We start from the raw sequence: 16,430 nt of genomic DNA, 5'->3' as shown, positions 1-16,430 counted from the left end.
GCTTTTACAAAATTGTGTCACATGTAAATAATTGTGAATATATAATAAAAATGTGGACTCTCCTGTGGAAAAGAGGTCTGTCCTTAGAAATGGAGTAGAGGGAATAACAATGGTTTATTTGTTTTAATCTAATTTGTGAACTCTCTAAAGCACAGGCCAGTCATATTTTGGATCCTTTGTATTTTCAAATGTGCTTTACATAGACAAGATTCTCAATTATTGCTTGCTTAATAAATGCATGTTCTAAAAGTTATTTCATCATAACCATTCACTTGCGGTGATGTTTTTATGAGTAACAGAAACAATAATACAATATCTCTGCTAATGGTTAGTTGTATAAAAACTACGTTTAGGATTTAAAAGGAAGAATCATGACATTTTCAATGAAAAAGGACAAGGAGAAGCTGATCTTAAATAAATGCTAGTGTTTGTGGAGGAAAGAAGGCCTGGGTTGCTTATCTTTTTTTCTGGGGAATAAAGCTGTTGCATTCGTTAAAAAATGTCTGGAAATCATAATGATCTTGACCATGTCCTTCAATTCTTCATCCACAATGCTATCTATTACAATTGAGTCATTGCATAATGACTGAAGTAATTCTAACAATTTCAAAGTACTATAAATTAGAGGTAGAAATATATTTATTGTCCATAAAAATAAGAGAAACTCTAAAATATTTATAGATGTTTAAGTTCACTGAAACTGATAAGCGCAAAAATATCTTACTACTAATTTTGAAATTCACCATTTTGCCCCAGAGCTTTCTTAAAGTGTCAATAAAGCACTGTATCTGCTATGGTTTTTTATTTTAGAGTTTGATTGCTGTGTCCTAAAAAGCTGGCTTCAGAATTTTTTGATACGTATACCTCAGTCTATAATATATATTTCTGCATCCAGGACAATATTAATACTTCCTTAAAGGCTTTTGCTTGCATTTAGCAAGTCTTTCAAATTCTCTCAAATCCCTCGACATAGTTTCACCATTACTACCAGCGGTCATCTCTAACAGAGGCAGCTGCTGACCCAGCATGTCATTTAGCTGGTTCCCCGGGAAAGCAAACCGGACACAGTCCTCCTGCTGTACTCCTTGTGATTGAAACACTGTGTTGCCTGGATTTTCTGAGATGCCAGAATCTACACTACGAACTATCCTAATTAACAGTTACTTCTTTATAAAACATACATTGTATTCATACTATCTATCAAAATCTCCAATGCTAACAGCCCTTAGTTTTAAATTTAAATATCTATTCCTAACGATACAGTCCACAAACTTCTCATCTAAATAAGTGTTTAACTGAATCAACTGTCAATTGATTTAACCTGGATTCATAGTGACCCAATATGAGTTCTGAGCCTGTAAATCTTTACCAGAACAGAAAGCCTTATCTTTCTTCCAGGGAGTTGCTGGTGGGCTTGAACTGTTGACCATGTGGTTATCAGTTCAATGCTTAACCCCCAAAGGCCACCAAATACTGTTAAGCTACCGTTTTGGCGATCTTAAAAGAAATTAAATTAAATTAATGATTAAAATAATTGACTTTGGCATAACTGCCTAATTTATCAACTTTTAATTTTTATAATACATTTTCCAAAAAGTATCAGTTATTCTTTCATTTTACAGTAAATTAATTTAAGAATGATTTCTGCTCTTAACCACTGATTTGCCTTGATAACCCCAGGACACTGAAAGAAAACCACACGAGTCACCCTGACCATCACCCTGGAGTTGGGGACTGTGCAGGAACACATGCATCTATCATATGTTCAGGACTAAACAGTTCGCTGCTCTGAAGGGTCAAAGATTACCAAGGCTAGCATGATCAAAATAATATTTATCTGCTCCCATATTATTCTATTGCATTTGGCTAGTTAACATTAAGTAATATTCAAATATTTTCCATATGATATTCTCAATTCATACCTGCACAGAGTCTTTTTAAGTGAATAGTATGCTACTGATTTTTACGAGATGAGTAAAAGAAGAATCTCAAGATAGTGTAAAATATCAGAATATAAAATTTCATATACTATCTATTCCTATTATTTATGCTTTATTGACTGTTGATCTCATAGGTCAATAAATCCTAATTCTGCTTTTAGTTTTTCAAAACTTTTCTTTGACAATATTTAAACTCAAATAATAAATTGGGGGATATAAAAAGAGATAATTACATTTATCTTACTAATGATGATCTTAGCATGTAAAGAATACTTATGTTTTAATCAGTACAGTATAAAATACTTTCTAAGTTGTACCAGTTTTGATCTCTACAATATTTCTCATTAGGAGATTCTACTAGTCCTATTATTATAATCATTTCACAGGTAAGGAAACTGGGGTGCAGGTAGGTGAATCCAAGGTCATATGCCTCAAAAATACAAAGGTATACATATATACACATACATCAAATAGAAACATAACTAGGGTCTCTGCTACTGAATCCTAAGTTTTAAACTAAAGCATCATACTGCTTCCCCAGATTTTAAGAAGCTCTTTTGTACATTGAAATGAAAAAGACTGTGACTTTTATGACAATGTAGCGCATGCTCCATAAATCTGAGAATATATTTTAAATATATGTTGATTTTGGCAATTCATATAATGAAATCTGTTGAAGCAGTTTTGTAATTCTGGAAACAAACCTGTTCTTTTGTACTTTGAACTATCAATGCATATATACCAAAATTCACTGCCAGTGAGCTGATTCTGACTGAGAGCAACCTTACAGAGCAGGGTAGAATCGTCTCTTGGAGATTCTGAGCCTGTAACTCTTTACAAGAGTAGGTCGCCTGATCTCTCTTCTGTGGAGGATCTGGGGGGCCTGAATTATTAAGCTTGTCATTAGCATCCCAACTTATAACCAATGATGCCATCAGGAACACACACACACACGTATATATATGTGTGTGTGTATATATATATATATATATATATATATATATATATATATATATATATATATATATATATATATATATATATATATATACATCTATCTATCTATCTCTATATCCTAAGATGATTATATATGCTATAACCATTTCGACGGTGGGTAACGTCAGCACATCCGGGTCTTCGTGTTGTCCCGCTGCCATCCCCGTCCTGGCCTTGTTCTTCAATTCATACGTTTTTCATGATTTGTTTCCTCAAAATGTATTTGGTTGCCTTTGAAAATGACTTGTGTGCCAGCCAGCAAACAGCAGGTTCCCAGTGCTCTGCCATTGAGTGAAAGCTGACTCATAGCGACACTATGGCAAAGACTGGAATTTCCCCTGTGGGTTTCCAAGACTGGGTACAGAAAGCCTCCTTGTTTTCCTTCGAGTTAGCTGGTGGTTTCGAACTGCTGACCTTGTGGCTAGCAGCCCAATGCGTAACCTACCAAGTCACCAGGGCTCAGAAAATGGCATGTACTGATGAACAACGCTGCTGGTCCCTGCAGTGTTGTGAAGAGGGGTAGCTAATCCAATAATAATAAAGAATGACAAAAGATCGGATGGGACAGCATAGTGGTTATTCATTAGACTGCTAACCACAAGGTCAGCCGTTGGCCACTACCAACCACTCCTCTGGAGAATAATGGGGTTTTCTACTCCTGCGAAGAGTTACACTCTCAGAAACTCACAGCGGCAGGTCTACCCTGTCCTACAGGATTGTTATGAATCCGAAATCAATAGCAGTGCATTCTGAAATGCATTCATTTAAGAAATGAAATTTGTGGCAGAAAGAAAGGAAATTTATGTTGAAACCCGAGGGAAAGAATGAGAGACCAGTAAGCCCATCATAAAAAACACCAAAATGAGCACATTATAACTACATGCTTATGTCATACATGCCTACGTATTTCTATGTGTGCATACAATTAAGAAGCATTTTATATGTGTGTGACATGATGTGTATACATGAGATTCCATATATATAAAGTATATATCATCATCCTAGGGTAGAAATCTTGTATTGATAAGAGACAGAGAGAGAAAAAGAAAACCGCTCACATAGAAAATCCAACCAAAGCTTGAAACCAGGTTGAGTGAAGTTAAAAAGCGTATGCCGGTCATAAATTAGCCAGCAGAAATGTATTTTATCCTCTCAGGTATGAATGAAGAAAAGATAAGGGGAGAATTTGAATGATTTTTTTCTTGTAATTTAAGGATCTTGCTATTACCTTCTCCTCATTAAATAGCTGATACTTCTCATCAGAAAGAATTTGAGAAACTCACTCACGATGAACCAGGGGAAGACAAAGACAAGCCCAGAGTCTCCCGGAACAGCTTCCAAGAACAAGGCAGCAGGCACTGGGTCGGAGGACCTGGAGCGATGAAACCAAGGGACCTGAGGAAACGCCCCAGGCTTGGACATAGTCACAGTGGCAGGCCTGTCTACAAAACTACAGAAACAGTTTTAAAAATGCACATAAAACTAAACACGGTTTTTGAAATGTTATACCTCAAACGTGGCTTAATAGATAAAATGAGATTTCTCCAGTAAACTCTTACTGGGTCAATATCTAAAAATCAAGGAAAATATATCAAAGCCAATGCACACCTTAGAAATTCAACTTTCCATTCCACAGTCTGATAAAATCCTGTTGGCTTCTACTTACTCAGCCAAACTATCCATGTCTGACTGCTCTGCACAGTCCCGGTGGAGTCACAATTATATTACCAGGATTGCTCTAGTTATTGCAGTGTAAGAGTTTTGCCATTTGCTTTATTTTAATAGGAATTCAGGAAACTGAGTAAGGAGGGTCAAGGTAAAATGGCCTATAAACAGGCTTAAAAACACTGCTGTGAGATGCGGGGTCAGATCAGCTGTAATACCATCCAGTTATTCAATGTGAGGGGATCTCAAAAAACTTGGCAACAATAAAAGGTTTCTGAAACAAGGACCAAAAGTAATTTAAAAGCAATCACATAAATGGATCTGAGTTGTTTCTGTGTGTCTGCACGTGCCTGAGTTGCATATTTCCTGGTTCAAAAAGTGATCAGGAGTGGGAGAAAGGTTAAGAAGCCATGATAAGCACCCTGGAGCCATAGAGGCAAAGCCAGCCATTCAGATCCCCATCTTAATGGTCAATAGCTGAGAATCTGCAACGATTAGTTGGCAGTACATTAACTAATACAGTAAAACTTAATAATTCCCAGAGATACAAATAAAATATACCGCCTTGCGAAATTGACTTTACTCAAAGGGAGAACACGATACGGAAGAGCATAGAATCAAATGCCCCCTCCCCAAGGAAGCAGGATACTGTGGAGATAAGGTACAGATACTCCCAGAGCTGTCATGGCAGACAGAAACTGAAGGAATGAACTGGTGTCACTGATACCGTTTACCTGAATAACTACTAGCCACCTGCCCTGAATTCCCACAGAAGAAATCTGTGGGTGTAATTTCAAGTAGGAAGCAGCCCACTAGAGTTGAGTCAGACATTTATAGAGTGGAGTTTTGATAAGCATTCGTTTGCTAAATATAACATATGTTTGGAAGTTCAAAACCATCAGCCACTCTGCCCAAGAAAGATGAGGCTCTCTGCTCCTGAGATGATCAGCCCAGGAAAACACTCGATAGCGTTCCTGTGAGTGATTCTGAATCAACTCAGTGGCAAGGGATTTATTTTTTCTTTCATGGTGTTGTGGGGAGAGGAGTGTTGCCTCGTTAACTTCTATTCATAAATCAGCAAGTATTGTTCTGTAGTAACACCGAGATCCGGTCTATTAATTAACAGGGTGTTTCTGGGCATATTCTTGTCTGCCTTAATACAGAGTGTGATGTAGGATGGATTCAGCCTCGGTGCTTGTGTTTAGGATCCCATTTTGGAGGAGTTTATGATGAGGAACCCCGATAGTGCAGTGGTTATGGATTCTGCTGCTACTCATAAATTCAGAAGGTGGAACCCAGCAGCCACTCCATGGGAAGAAAACCTTGGCTCTTTCTTCCCATAAAGAGCTGTAGGCTTGGAAACCCGCAGAGGCTGCTCTACTCTGGCCCATAGGGTCACTATGAGTTCAGAATTGACTAAAAGGCTGTCGAGTAAATTGGGGTCTCTGTTGTGGGAATAGGGTGGGTGCATTTTAGGCCTGCGTTACTGCAGAGTGTGATATAAGTCCCCATCCTTTGTTTGCCCTGGGGGCATGGCAGCTGAAAGATAAACACATACCTGTCAAACAAAGCTCCCCCAAATAATTCACCTAGTCCATCTTACTCACAGTGACCCTAAAAGTCCCTTTTTGGGTGACATGTTTCCTGGCTGAGCTTTGGTACAAGCAAGAAAGCCAGCTTTGACTTTCAGACATTTGGGCTTCTGGCTTGAATTTGGCTCGCCTCTCCTTGACTTTTGTATTTGGGACTTAACAGCACCCACAACCATGTTAGACATTTCCTTAAAGTTCGCCAAGCTTCTGTGAGACATGGCTGTACACTGGGAAACACAGGGACGTGAGGGAATATCCTAAAGCAAGGCGTAAGGGGTGGGGGGACCTGGAAGAGTTGAACGTTGAGTATCTTCAATCTCCAACTCCTTGGTATTAATTGTTCTACAAGAAATTGTTACCACACAAACATAGAAAATAATACAAGTAGTCATCATGCCACTTAGTAGTGAATATGTCCACTATAGAAGTTCTTTGAGATTTTCATAAGGGTTTGTGAAAGCTAGAAAAACTTTAGTATCTGTTGGATGGAAGAAGTCTTGTGCTAGATACCACTGCAGATAAAAAGCTGAATGAATCCTACTTTAAAGAGAAATAAGAATGTATATATCCACACACATATGATACATAATTATATATGATGTATGTATATATGTTACATAGGCTATAAATAATTATTATATATGCTAACATTTGTTCATCTTGAGTTAGTTTCAACTCAAGAGGACTCATGTGTCTCAAAGTAGAACTGCACACCACAGAGCTTTCAATAGCTGATAATGTGGATGTAGATCACAAACTCATTCTTTTGAAATGTCTCCGGGTGCAATTAAACCGCAACTTCTCAGTTAGTTGATGATGATGTTAAGCATCTGGACCATCCACAGGTGGAAAATTTTCACATTAAATGTGTGGTACATCAGCAGCCAGGAAAGAGCTCGCAAGTGACGAGGTGGAGACCTCTACCTGAATCTCACTGCACACACTATCAGCCGCGAAGGAGTGAGTGTTCCTAACACCACCAGCAGGCACTCTCTGAAAGGGAGAAGGCACTCTGTAGACGCCAATACAGATTTTGGGTGGTTCTTAATATAGGAAAAAAATAGAAAGTATGACAAAAGTTATCTAGAGAGCTAAGACCAATAATTCCCCATCAAGCGCATTCTATAATGATTAAAATAACCCAATTTTCTATACAGAATAAGGGTGGGGCAGCATCTTCATTTCAATATTAGTAAAAGCAGACTCTTTATCATCACAAGTATAGTCAGTGAAATTTGGAATCCAGGCTCAACTACTGAGCTGAAATCTCATCATCACCTGTATTTTCAACATAACCGAAGATGTCACCCTTTCTGAAAAACGTGCCTACGCGGCAATATCAGCAACTCTCAGTATCTAAGAACGCATGCACTTCATGAAGGGCGTAAAGATCTCTGTGTTCTAAATGCATTCTACGATCAACACAAACACAGAACACTTTCTTCTAGTCTGCACAATATAGACAGAACATCATTACAATTCATGGCATTTCCAATAATATACATAGAAAGATGTTATTCTCTCCGAATAACTATAAAGATGATATCATTGTACCACACAATGATATTTTCAGAAAAAATATAAAAAATGTGTCGAATGAGAAAGGAATTATGTGACCCTGACATCTGACAGCTGGTATCTAGTCTTGGGAAATTCCTGTGATGCACATCAATCATTCTGTAGATTATCAGCTTCAGATAAGGGCTCTCAATGAACCTGATGGAAAAGACCAAAGAAAACTGCTCCACAGACATGCTCACGCAGCTATTCAAGTAGACATACTGTTCTACATTAATTAAAAACAAATAAACAGATCCCACTCCTGACCAATGTCATTCTTCTTCTTGGTCAATGACAAGACAGTTCCAGCTCCGTTGAACTTTTCATTTTTTTCCTCCTAGGTGAAAGTCTTTAAGCTCAACAATTACCAGATCATGCTGATTTTGTGATAAGGTCGGCTTCAGAACAGACTCCCTGCCTCCTTGCATTCACCCACTTGCCCCCCTCAAGTCGCAATCCTCTAATAGCCTCAAACCTCATCAAGACACTCCATGGACTCCCAGACTTGTAGTTTACATTGTTGAACAAAATTGGCAACACATACTTGTGTGGTTATTTTTCTTTCTGAGAAGGCACCAAGTGAACTATTCATTCAGAATTTCCCAATTATAGAAATGTAACTAAATAAGCATCTTTTTTTCATGAATAACTAAACATGTAATTCTCCTTTGTTAAATAGGTTAGAAGAGTTTACAAGATAAATTTGACTTATAATATTGCTTTTCAAAATGTGCTTATCTGTAAGATGTGTATTTCTATTATAACTACTATAAAACTCACCAGGCTAAATGTATGCTCCTCTTCTCTTTGATTAAGGTGAGCTCATGTAAAGTAAATGGAATCGTAAGTCATAAAACATAATTTAATTATCACTTAAAAATCAAAATACTCATAAAACCAAGAAAAAACCCCAATAGTTCACACCCCCCCCCTTGCTGTATTAGAGCTTAAATTCTGAACACTCGCTTGCAGAAGAATATGTACAACAGGGAGAGCCCATACCCATTTGTAGAGGCCCCCTGCATAACAAACCAAGCCACTGCCGGGTCCTGCACCCGCTTTTAGCAATCCCTTCCCCTACAAACAAGGGAAAATGACTGCCATCCCGTCTTTATTGAGAAGGTTTCACAGCACCTACCAACCTCCAAGTCTGACTTCAGTTAATCATCACAAGTGTTGTTAAAGGGCCTTGAGTTGGTTCTTACTCAGTGACCCTACGCCCAACAGAATGGAACTCTGCTCAGCCCTACGTCATCTTCACAATTGTTGTTATAGTTTAGCCCATTGTTTCAGCAACTGTGTCAATTCATCTGGTCTGCCAAGCATGTCGTCCCTTTCCAAAGACTAGTCTTTTCTGAAAGCATGTCCAAGGTACATGAAATTTTATCGCAAAAATACTTTGTGAATCAATAATTATATCATCAATATTATACCTATTAAAGTAGTTGAGAAAACAGTCCAAAGATCCTAAATGTCTTATCCATCTCACAGAGCCCTTAAAAAGCGCAGGTGGAATTAGAAATCTTTAGTTCCAATCTCTTTCGTTAAACAATCTGCCTCACCAGAGGTAAAGCAATTTTTCCAAGGTCTCACAGAGCACTATAGTTAATGTTTTTTCTAAGGCAATCTTAAAGTCTCATCAGTGTCAACAGGAATGTGGATATTTTGCCAGCATGCATGTTTCTCTGGTTCTCAGACCTGTTCTCGCTGAGTCTGTGTGCTAAAACACACAATGTGAGCAGGTGCCAAGGCTTGATTCCAGGGTCTTTGGATCCACACTCAGTGCTCTTTTAATGGTAGCACTTGAAAGTACAACCAACCATAGCATTCCAAGGATAATTATATTTTAAAGGACAAATTCCTAAGACTTATTTGAACACATGCTATTATATACTTGCCAGAGCAAAAAGTAAATAAAAAGAAAATGTGTTCAGTAGTTAGAGTAAGCAGAATTCCACCTTGGATCTCACAATTTTTAGCCCCCTTATATGTATCTTCTCTCAGGTACTGAAATGCAAACCTAAGTGTTGTTGTGAAAGGATTTCGCACAAATAATAAAGGTCTCACAGAAGTTGACTTTATATTAGGGAGACACTCCAGGCAACTCTGCTCAATTCCTTTGAGCTCTTTACATTTTAGTCTAGAGGTTATAGATGAACATGGTCATATACTAAAGCTCAGGTCAGTTCAATGCATGGGACTTTAACCATTTCTGACTTAGAGATGGAGAAGGACTTGTGGAAGCGAATCCACAGGCCTCTGGTGGTTTATTCAATGACTGACTTTCATATGCATATAAGGGCATGGAAATTACCATGGCTTGGGACAGAAGCACTTTAGTCCTCAAAGTGACATCCTTCATGACAAAGTGACAAAGTAACAGAGTGAGATCTTGCCCAGTAGATTTACCCAATGTACTATGATCTCTTGGCTGCTGCTTCCATGAGCACTGATTGAGAGTGCAGTCTATTTTACATTAAAAAGCAAAACAAAACAGACATCACTGATTCCAGGCACTTTGTCCAAGGCAGTCATTCATGACTCAAAAAAAATCATCAATATTTAGGCCTGAGTATTCCAAGTTCCCTCAAGTGGCCATACAAACAAGTCCTTAAGGTGTAGATCACCCCCCACCCATAGCCACCCCACCCTTCACCCCGCACTGATTAGCAAGTAGTAGCAATGACCTTCAAACACTTCCCCTGAGGGCAAAGCAGTTCAACTTGCCCTTTAACGGTCACAAATAATTCAGTGAGGCTGAGCATATGAGGCAATTCAAAATGGATTTAGCACTGTCACTGTAAAGCCTGGCCTTCTACAGCCTAGGACACCGAATTTAAGCTCTAATACAGATGAAGTCCTTGGTTTGAGTCCGGTGATATCCTCAGCAGAGTATCTACTCAGGCACAGCAGATTCTTGACTACAGAACGTTTGAGATAATAAATAGTTTTTTTTAAAATTCACTCCATCTGTAGCACTTTGTTACACAGCAATAGGATAAACATATACAAATGTTGCAGAAAATGATAGTCTTCTTCATATTCATTGACTCCCATTAATAGCTACTCTTTTCTTCTAATAATGTCAGAGAAATGTATTAATAACTAACCCAGTAACCAAAATCACACTATTATGCTAAATAATCAGTGATGATTTATGGCTAATTTTCAAGCACCATGAGGCGTGATTAATTTTCCCTACATAAGCACTTATCTTAAAGCTTGGTTTTTGTACAGAGTAAGTTTATATCCTCATTGAGCATACATTTGCTGTGTTTATAACTATTTTAGTTTAATCTTGAGATAGTCTTCTCAACCAAATTCTTAGGGGATAATCTTGGTCCATATGGCGAAGCCAATGTTTCATCTATATTAGTGGTGACAGACCTTATATAAAAGCCCAAATTCCAAGGAAGATATGAAAAGGTAGTCCTTCAAACCACCCAGTCAGCCACGTTTCTATCATCTCTTCTTCCTGTTGGCATCCTTGTGCCTCCAAACGATCACCACCGTGCCCTGCCCCCGCATGGACTTAGATTGCAAACCCAACAAGGCAGAATGCTATTGTACAAACTAGCAGAGAGAGAGGAAGTAGTCTTTGTCTCCTCCGCTGTGGTGATCATAGAGCATGAATGGCATTAGCTTGTCTCACCTAGTAGGACCTACCTGGCAAGAGGGATAATTACCAAAGGTAGTCTCCCACTGGGTCCCTTTCTTGGAAGAACTCTACGCACACCATTTACAGAAGCCAGTAGGGGAGGGTGTTGCATAACTGTCCCATATGAGTCTCTCATCTGAGACACAACCTGGGGGTGCGCAGAGAGGTTTCATCATATTCACCCTGACAGCTTTTAAGCAAGTGGGGCTGTTCCTCTATTGTAACCTGTCCTCTTATTATGAATAATAAAAGGACTTTGTACGTGACAATGCAGCCATACATATTAGTTATTGGTTCTCTTTTGCTAACGGCCTCTATCTGTCTACGGGTGCAGGGCGGATTTACGGTGTTGATCTGCAGCGACTGCACAGCACCGCAGCATCTGTCAATGTCGCACATAGCACCCCAGAGAAACCCCACCCAATAGTAAACACAGTAGCAAATTGTTTAAGGTAATTGATATTTTGGAGGCAAAGAAAAATGGAAATAGTCGTACCGACAAAAAGGACAAGCTACATTTGTGATTTAAATAAATATACACAATTTTTTTACTTTTAAATCTGTACCTATTCTTAGGAGTATCTTTTGAAAATAAACTTTCATAAAATTCATTCACTCTGTGCCATTGAGTAGATTTGAACTCGTAGAGACTCCACTGGCCAGAGTAGATCTGTCTCAGAGGATATAACCAGGTTGTCAATCTTTACAGGAGCAGAAAGCCTCCCTTTTCCTCCAAGGAGCAGCTAATGGATTTGAACCTCTAGTCTTTCAGTTAGCACCCCAACCTGTACCCAGTATGTCATCAGGGCTCCTTTCAGAAAACTAAAGAACCTAAAATTGCCCAGCCCAGTTTAATCCAAGATAAACCAGGAGACGTATAAATTGGGAAGATACATTTTAGGTCACACATGCAGAGTGACAGTAAATAAACCCATGTCTGACTCAAAACCTACTGTTTTGTATTTTTTAAACCCACTGCCATACATTGTCTAAAATTTCTTCTTATGCTACAGTTTATGAGTTTTGTGTTAAATATTAAAAACGGGGAACTACAGAACCCTTTTCTCAATGTGTTCCTCGTACTTATCAGACTCTACATCTCTCAGGAGAAACATTAGAATTCTGCCTGTTCAAGTCAAAATGCTCATGTCTCTTTTCTTTTTCCTTTATTTCAAAATGTGATTGAAGGAGCTTGCAGGTAGGATGGGAGGAAAGGCGTTATTTCAGCCTGTAAACACATAGGTTTTAGAGTTTAAGTATTTATTAATTTTCCTTTTTGTACCTTCCTGTCCTCTGCTTGAAATCATGAAAAGCTGTATGTTTTCCTTTACAAAACATCATATTCTGTGAAAAATTAGAAACCTGTCAGTTTGTTTTTAGAACTAGATAACTTTTCTAAAGCACGCACACACACACATACAGAATAGGAACAATACAATAAGAAGCTCAAACAATATAACACCTTCTTGCTTTCTATTTAATTCTTTGAAGACACATTGCATTTATCTTAATGATGACTTTATGGATGGCCTGATAGGTCAAAATCTTTTGTCGTCAAGAATAATACACATGTCTCTAAAGATCTTGAAAGCTGCCAAAATGCTTGGTAAAATCTGCATTTAGTTAATAATTACCAGAGAGTACCATCATTTCCTCTAGGGGAGGAGACATTCATCTTATGCCCTGTAGACATTGTGTCGGTGGGAGGACAGGGTACAGCCTATAAGAAATGGCTAGCATTAATCTTTAAACCTGAAGCTAGAACAGCACATCTTTTCTTCATCATCTTTGGATGACAAATGGGCTAGTAAGTGCTTGATGAAGTTCAGTTTCTCTATCTTTCAAGAACCTATTTAATTCAAACATGCTGATAGACAGAGATCAGACCAGACAATATTTCCTTGTCTGTCAAAGAAGACATTATGCCCACATTACTACTCAGTTCCTAAATAAGGCAGCTGCTTATTTCGAAGAAACACATTTGTTTAAATCCTCTTTTCCCCGCCACTTGTGAATCTGCATACATTTTAGGAGAGTTTTATGGTGGTGAAACATAGATTGCTTATACATTTTGCTACAGAGCCTGTCTCAAATTTACAATGAAGGGGGTCCAGTTCTTACCGTGATTCTGTTATAAATCAGTTGTGACATACATCAAATAGTACTCAAAAAATAGTTATAACGACGATTTTTCATAACTACTGATTCGTATAACCAGCATCTTTATGAACGCGGTTTCCATTTTGTCTTTGGATGTTGGAAACATGAGGACATTATTAAATGCAGCATCTTTGTATGTAGTACACATTCTAAATTGCATGAAAAACAAACAAAAACAGACGGTGGCACAGTGTCAGCATTGTCCAGCATACTCAAACATAAGATAAATGGAGCCCTCGTGAATTCAGAGCTGGCTGTCGGTATATCCACTGCTTTCCACAAGTTACACGTGCAATGAATTTTATCAATGTTTAGCTTCATGCACATGAAACCGGCTCTGGGTATCCCAAAGATAACTCGATTTTTAAAACACAAATTTCGACTATTAATGCTGTGACATGATACCCATTCGTTCATGGGCATTCATAGTAACAGGCTGTACACATGCTGTTGTCTTTAGGTGCCCTTGCGTCTGTGGTGCACAATGAGACAGTCTCATGATTGTTTCAATCCATCTCACCGAGGACATTCCTTTGCCACACCTCCACTTCCCACAGAACGATGTCTTTTTCCTATGATCGATCTCTGATGATCTATAACACAGAGCACCCTGGTTGTACTTCATCCAATACAGATCGGTTGGTTCTTTTGGCAATCCATGGAACTTTCAATATTCTTTGCCAACATCATAGTTCAAATGCATTGACTTTTTAAAAAAATTCTTATTTAATGTACACCTTTTTTGTCCAACATGCATATGAGGCAATTGCAAATACCATGGCTTTGCTTAGGTTCACCTTAGTCCTCAAAGTAACGTTCTCGATTTTCAACACTATAAATATATCTGTGCAGAAGATTTCCCTAACACAATGTGTTGTTGGACTTATTGACTGATGTTTTCATGAGCATTTATTGTGGATCCAAGCAAGACGAAACCCTTGAAGTCAGTATTTTCTCCACTTACCGTGATGCTATCTGTTGCCCCAGTTGTTTGGATTGTGGTTTCCTTTGGAAGCCAGGTTTCAGGCTGTAACCCGTGTTCTTCATCAGCACGTGTTTCGAGTCCCCCTCTGGTTCAGAAAGCAAGATTGTGCCATCTGCACATCGAAGGCTGTTAATAAGTCTTTCTCCAATTCTAATGCTGCCATTCTTTTCCATACAACCTAGCTTCTTTGATTATTTGCTCAGCATGCATACTGAGTAAGTATGGGGAGGGAATATATCTCTTATACATATCTTCCTGAGGCAGAGCAACGCAGCGTGACCCTGTTCTGTCTGCACAGCTGCCTATTTGTCCATGTAGAGATTCTGCAAGAGCCCGACGAAGTGTTCTAGAATGGCCAGTCCTCTCAAGGCTACCAAGAGTGTGTCATGAATGTACACTGTACCTGTCCACCCAAAGCGTTTTTAGCCTTAAACGTTGATTTAGGGCTTACTGAACACTACGTCATCCTTTACCTTCGCCTTGACTCACTTATGTTCAGGGACAATGCTTGATTTGGGATGGTGGGGGCAGAAACAACAGGTTTTTCTTTCTTGACAGTTAGGCAAATTGTTCACACAGTTTTCTACACATCTGTCTTAAGATTCAGGAAGGAAAATTCATCATATAGTTATGACTTAGCCTCTTGATGGTAATTAAATAGTACGTTTGGTCACAGAAACCATATAACACTGATTAGAGTTAAGCAAACAAACAAACAAACCTTCTAACTTATTATATCCAACAGTTATGTAAAGCTTTAAGTTTAGAATGAAATCTTTGAATTTATTTAATTTTTTATTTGAAAATATAATTAGTTAATTAAGGCTATGAACACATTTAATACTGACACTCTTCTAATCTTCTGGTTTTGTTACTGAAGAAATGAAGTCCATGGAGTTAAAATGACTCTTCTTAAATCATGTGCATTTCAGATAAGAACTAGCACGTCTTCTTATTCCTAATCGAGCTCTCTAATTGCTTAACACTGAAAATACAATCTATTCTTCTATGGACTAGGCTTCAAAACAAGAAGCAACAGTCCCTGGACCATTGCATAGACTCATTCCTATAACAAATCTGCCTCCCCCATTTCGTCTTGGTAATTAAATTTTATTTATTTTCACAAATGCTAAAACTTATCACAAGACACACACTTGCATAACAATACAGTCGAAAGCAGACAAGAAACAATGAAGAATTGGCAAAGAGCATGTGATTCCCCAGCTTTACTCAGTTTAGTCAAAGTTCACATACCGTAAGTTTTCCATTCCAGGCTTGTGCCTTGAGATGCGAGCCATAGTCAGAGGAACTGACAAGGTGTCAAGCCAGCGCTTCTCGTATTTGGGTTCATTCGCTATCGGGGAGGCAGGTGACGACGGCGCCTGGGCAAAACAGATGAGAATCGATCATCACGGACTCAGGGAGCACTGAGTGCAGGGCACGGCGGCAGCGGCAGCAGAAATGTCAAGCACCATTAATGAAATACATTTTCACCGATGAAAAGATGACATTTTTTCTCAAAGATCTGGAAAGAAAGAAATCTTTAGCTTGACTTTAAGCAAATTTACCTCTCAGTCAGGTTCTTTCTCTCTTTCTCTTAAACAAAATACTTCAAAATCCAAAATTGAAGGGATGGAGTGGGGAATCAAAGGTAGAAAGTTGGAGCTATGACACATGCGCCAAGTCAGCGAAGATTAGGAATGAAAGGCAGCAAACAACTCAAACTGTCAAAGGAGACCAAGTTTAAGTCTGAGACGTAACCAAAGTATACATTTTGATGATGTTCAAGTGGGACTCCAAGCTACATAATCATGTTCGTTAACTAGTGGAAAATACCTTAATGTCTAGTAAAATGATGTGGAATTTTCATTCAG

At 38.5% G+C, this 16,430-nt stretch overlaps 1 protein-coding gene across 1 annotated transcript in view; it reads right to left on the bottom strand.

Moving 5' to 3' along the window:
- SNTG2 (syntrophin gamma 2) overlaps positions 1-16,430 on the bottom strand; it is a 553,256-nt gene that overhangs the window by 207,621 nt on the left and 329,205 nt on the right. Inside the window, exon 9 of the mRNA XM_075555664.1 lies at positions 15,811-15,938. Within this exon, the coding sequence (XP_075411779.1) occupies positions 15,811-15,938 (128 nt within the window). The remainder of the gene's footprint in view (positions 1-15,810; positions 15,939-16,430) is intronic.

This window comes from Tenrec ecaudatus, chromosome 8, assembly GCF_050624435.1.
Source record: "Tenrec ecaudatus isolate mTenEca1 chromosome 8, mTenEca1.hap1, whole genome shotgun sequence".
Lineage (NCBI taxonomy): Eukaryota > Metazoa > Chordata > Mammalia > Afrosoricida > Tenrecidae > Tenrec > Tenrec ecaudatus.
The sequence above is the reverse complement of the archived record's forward strand: the minus strand, read 5'-3'. Positions and strand labels throughout refer to the sequence as shown.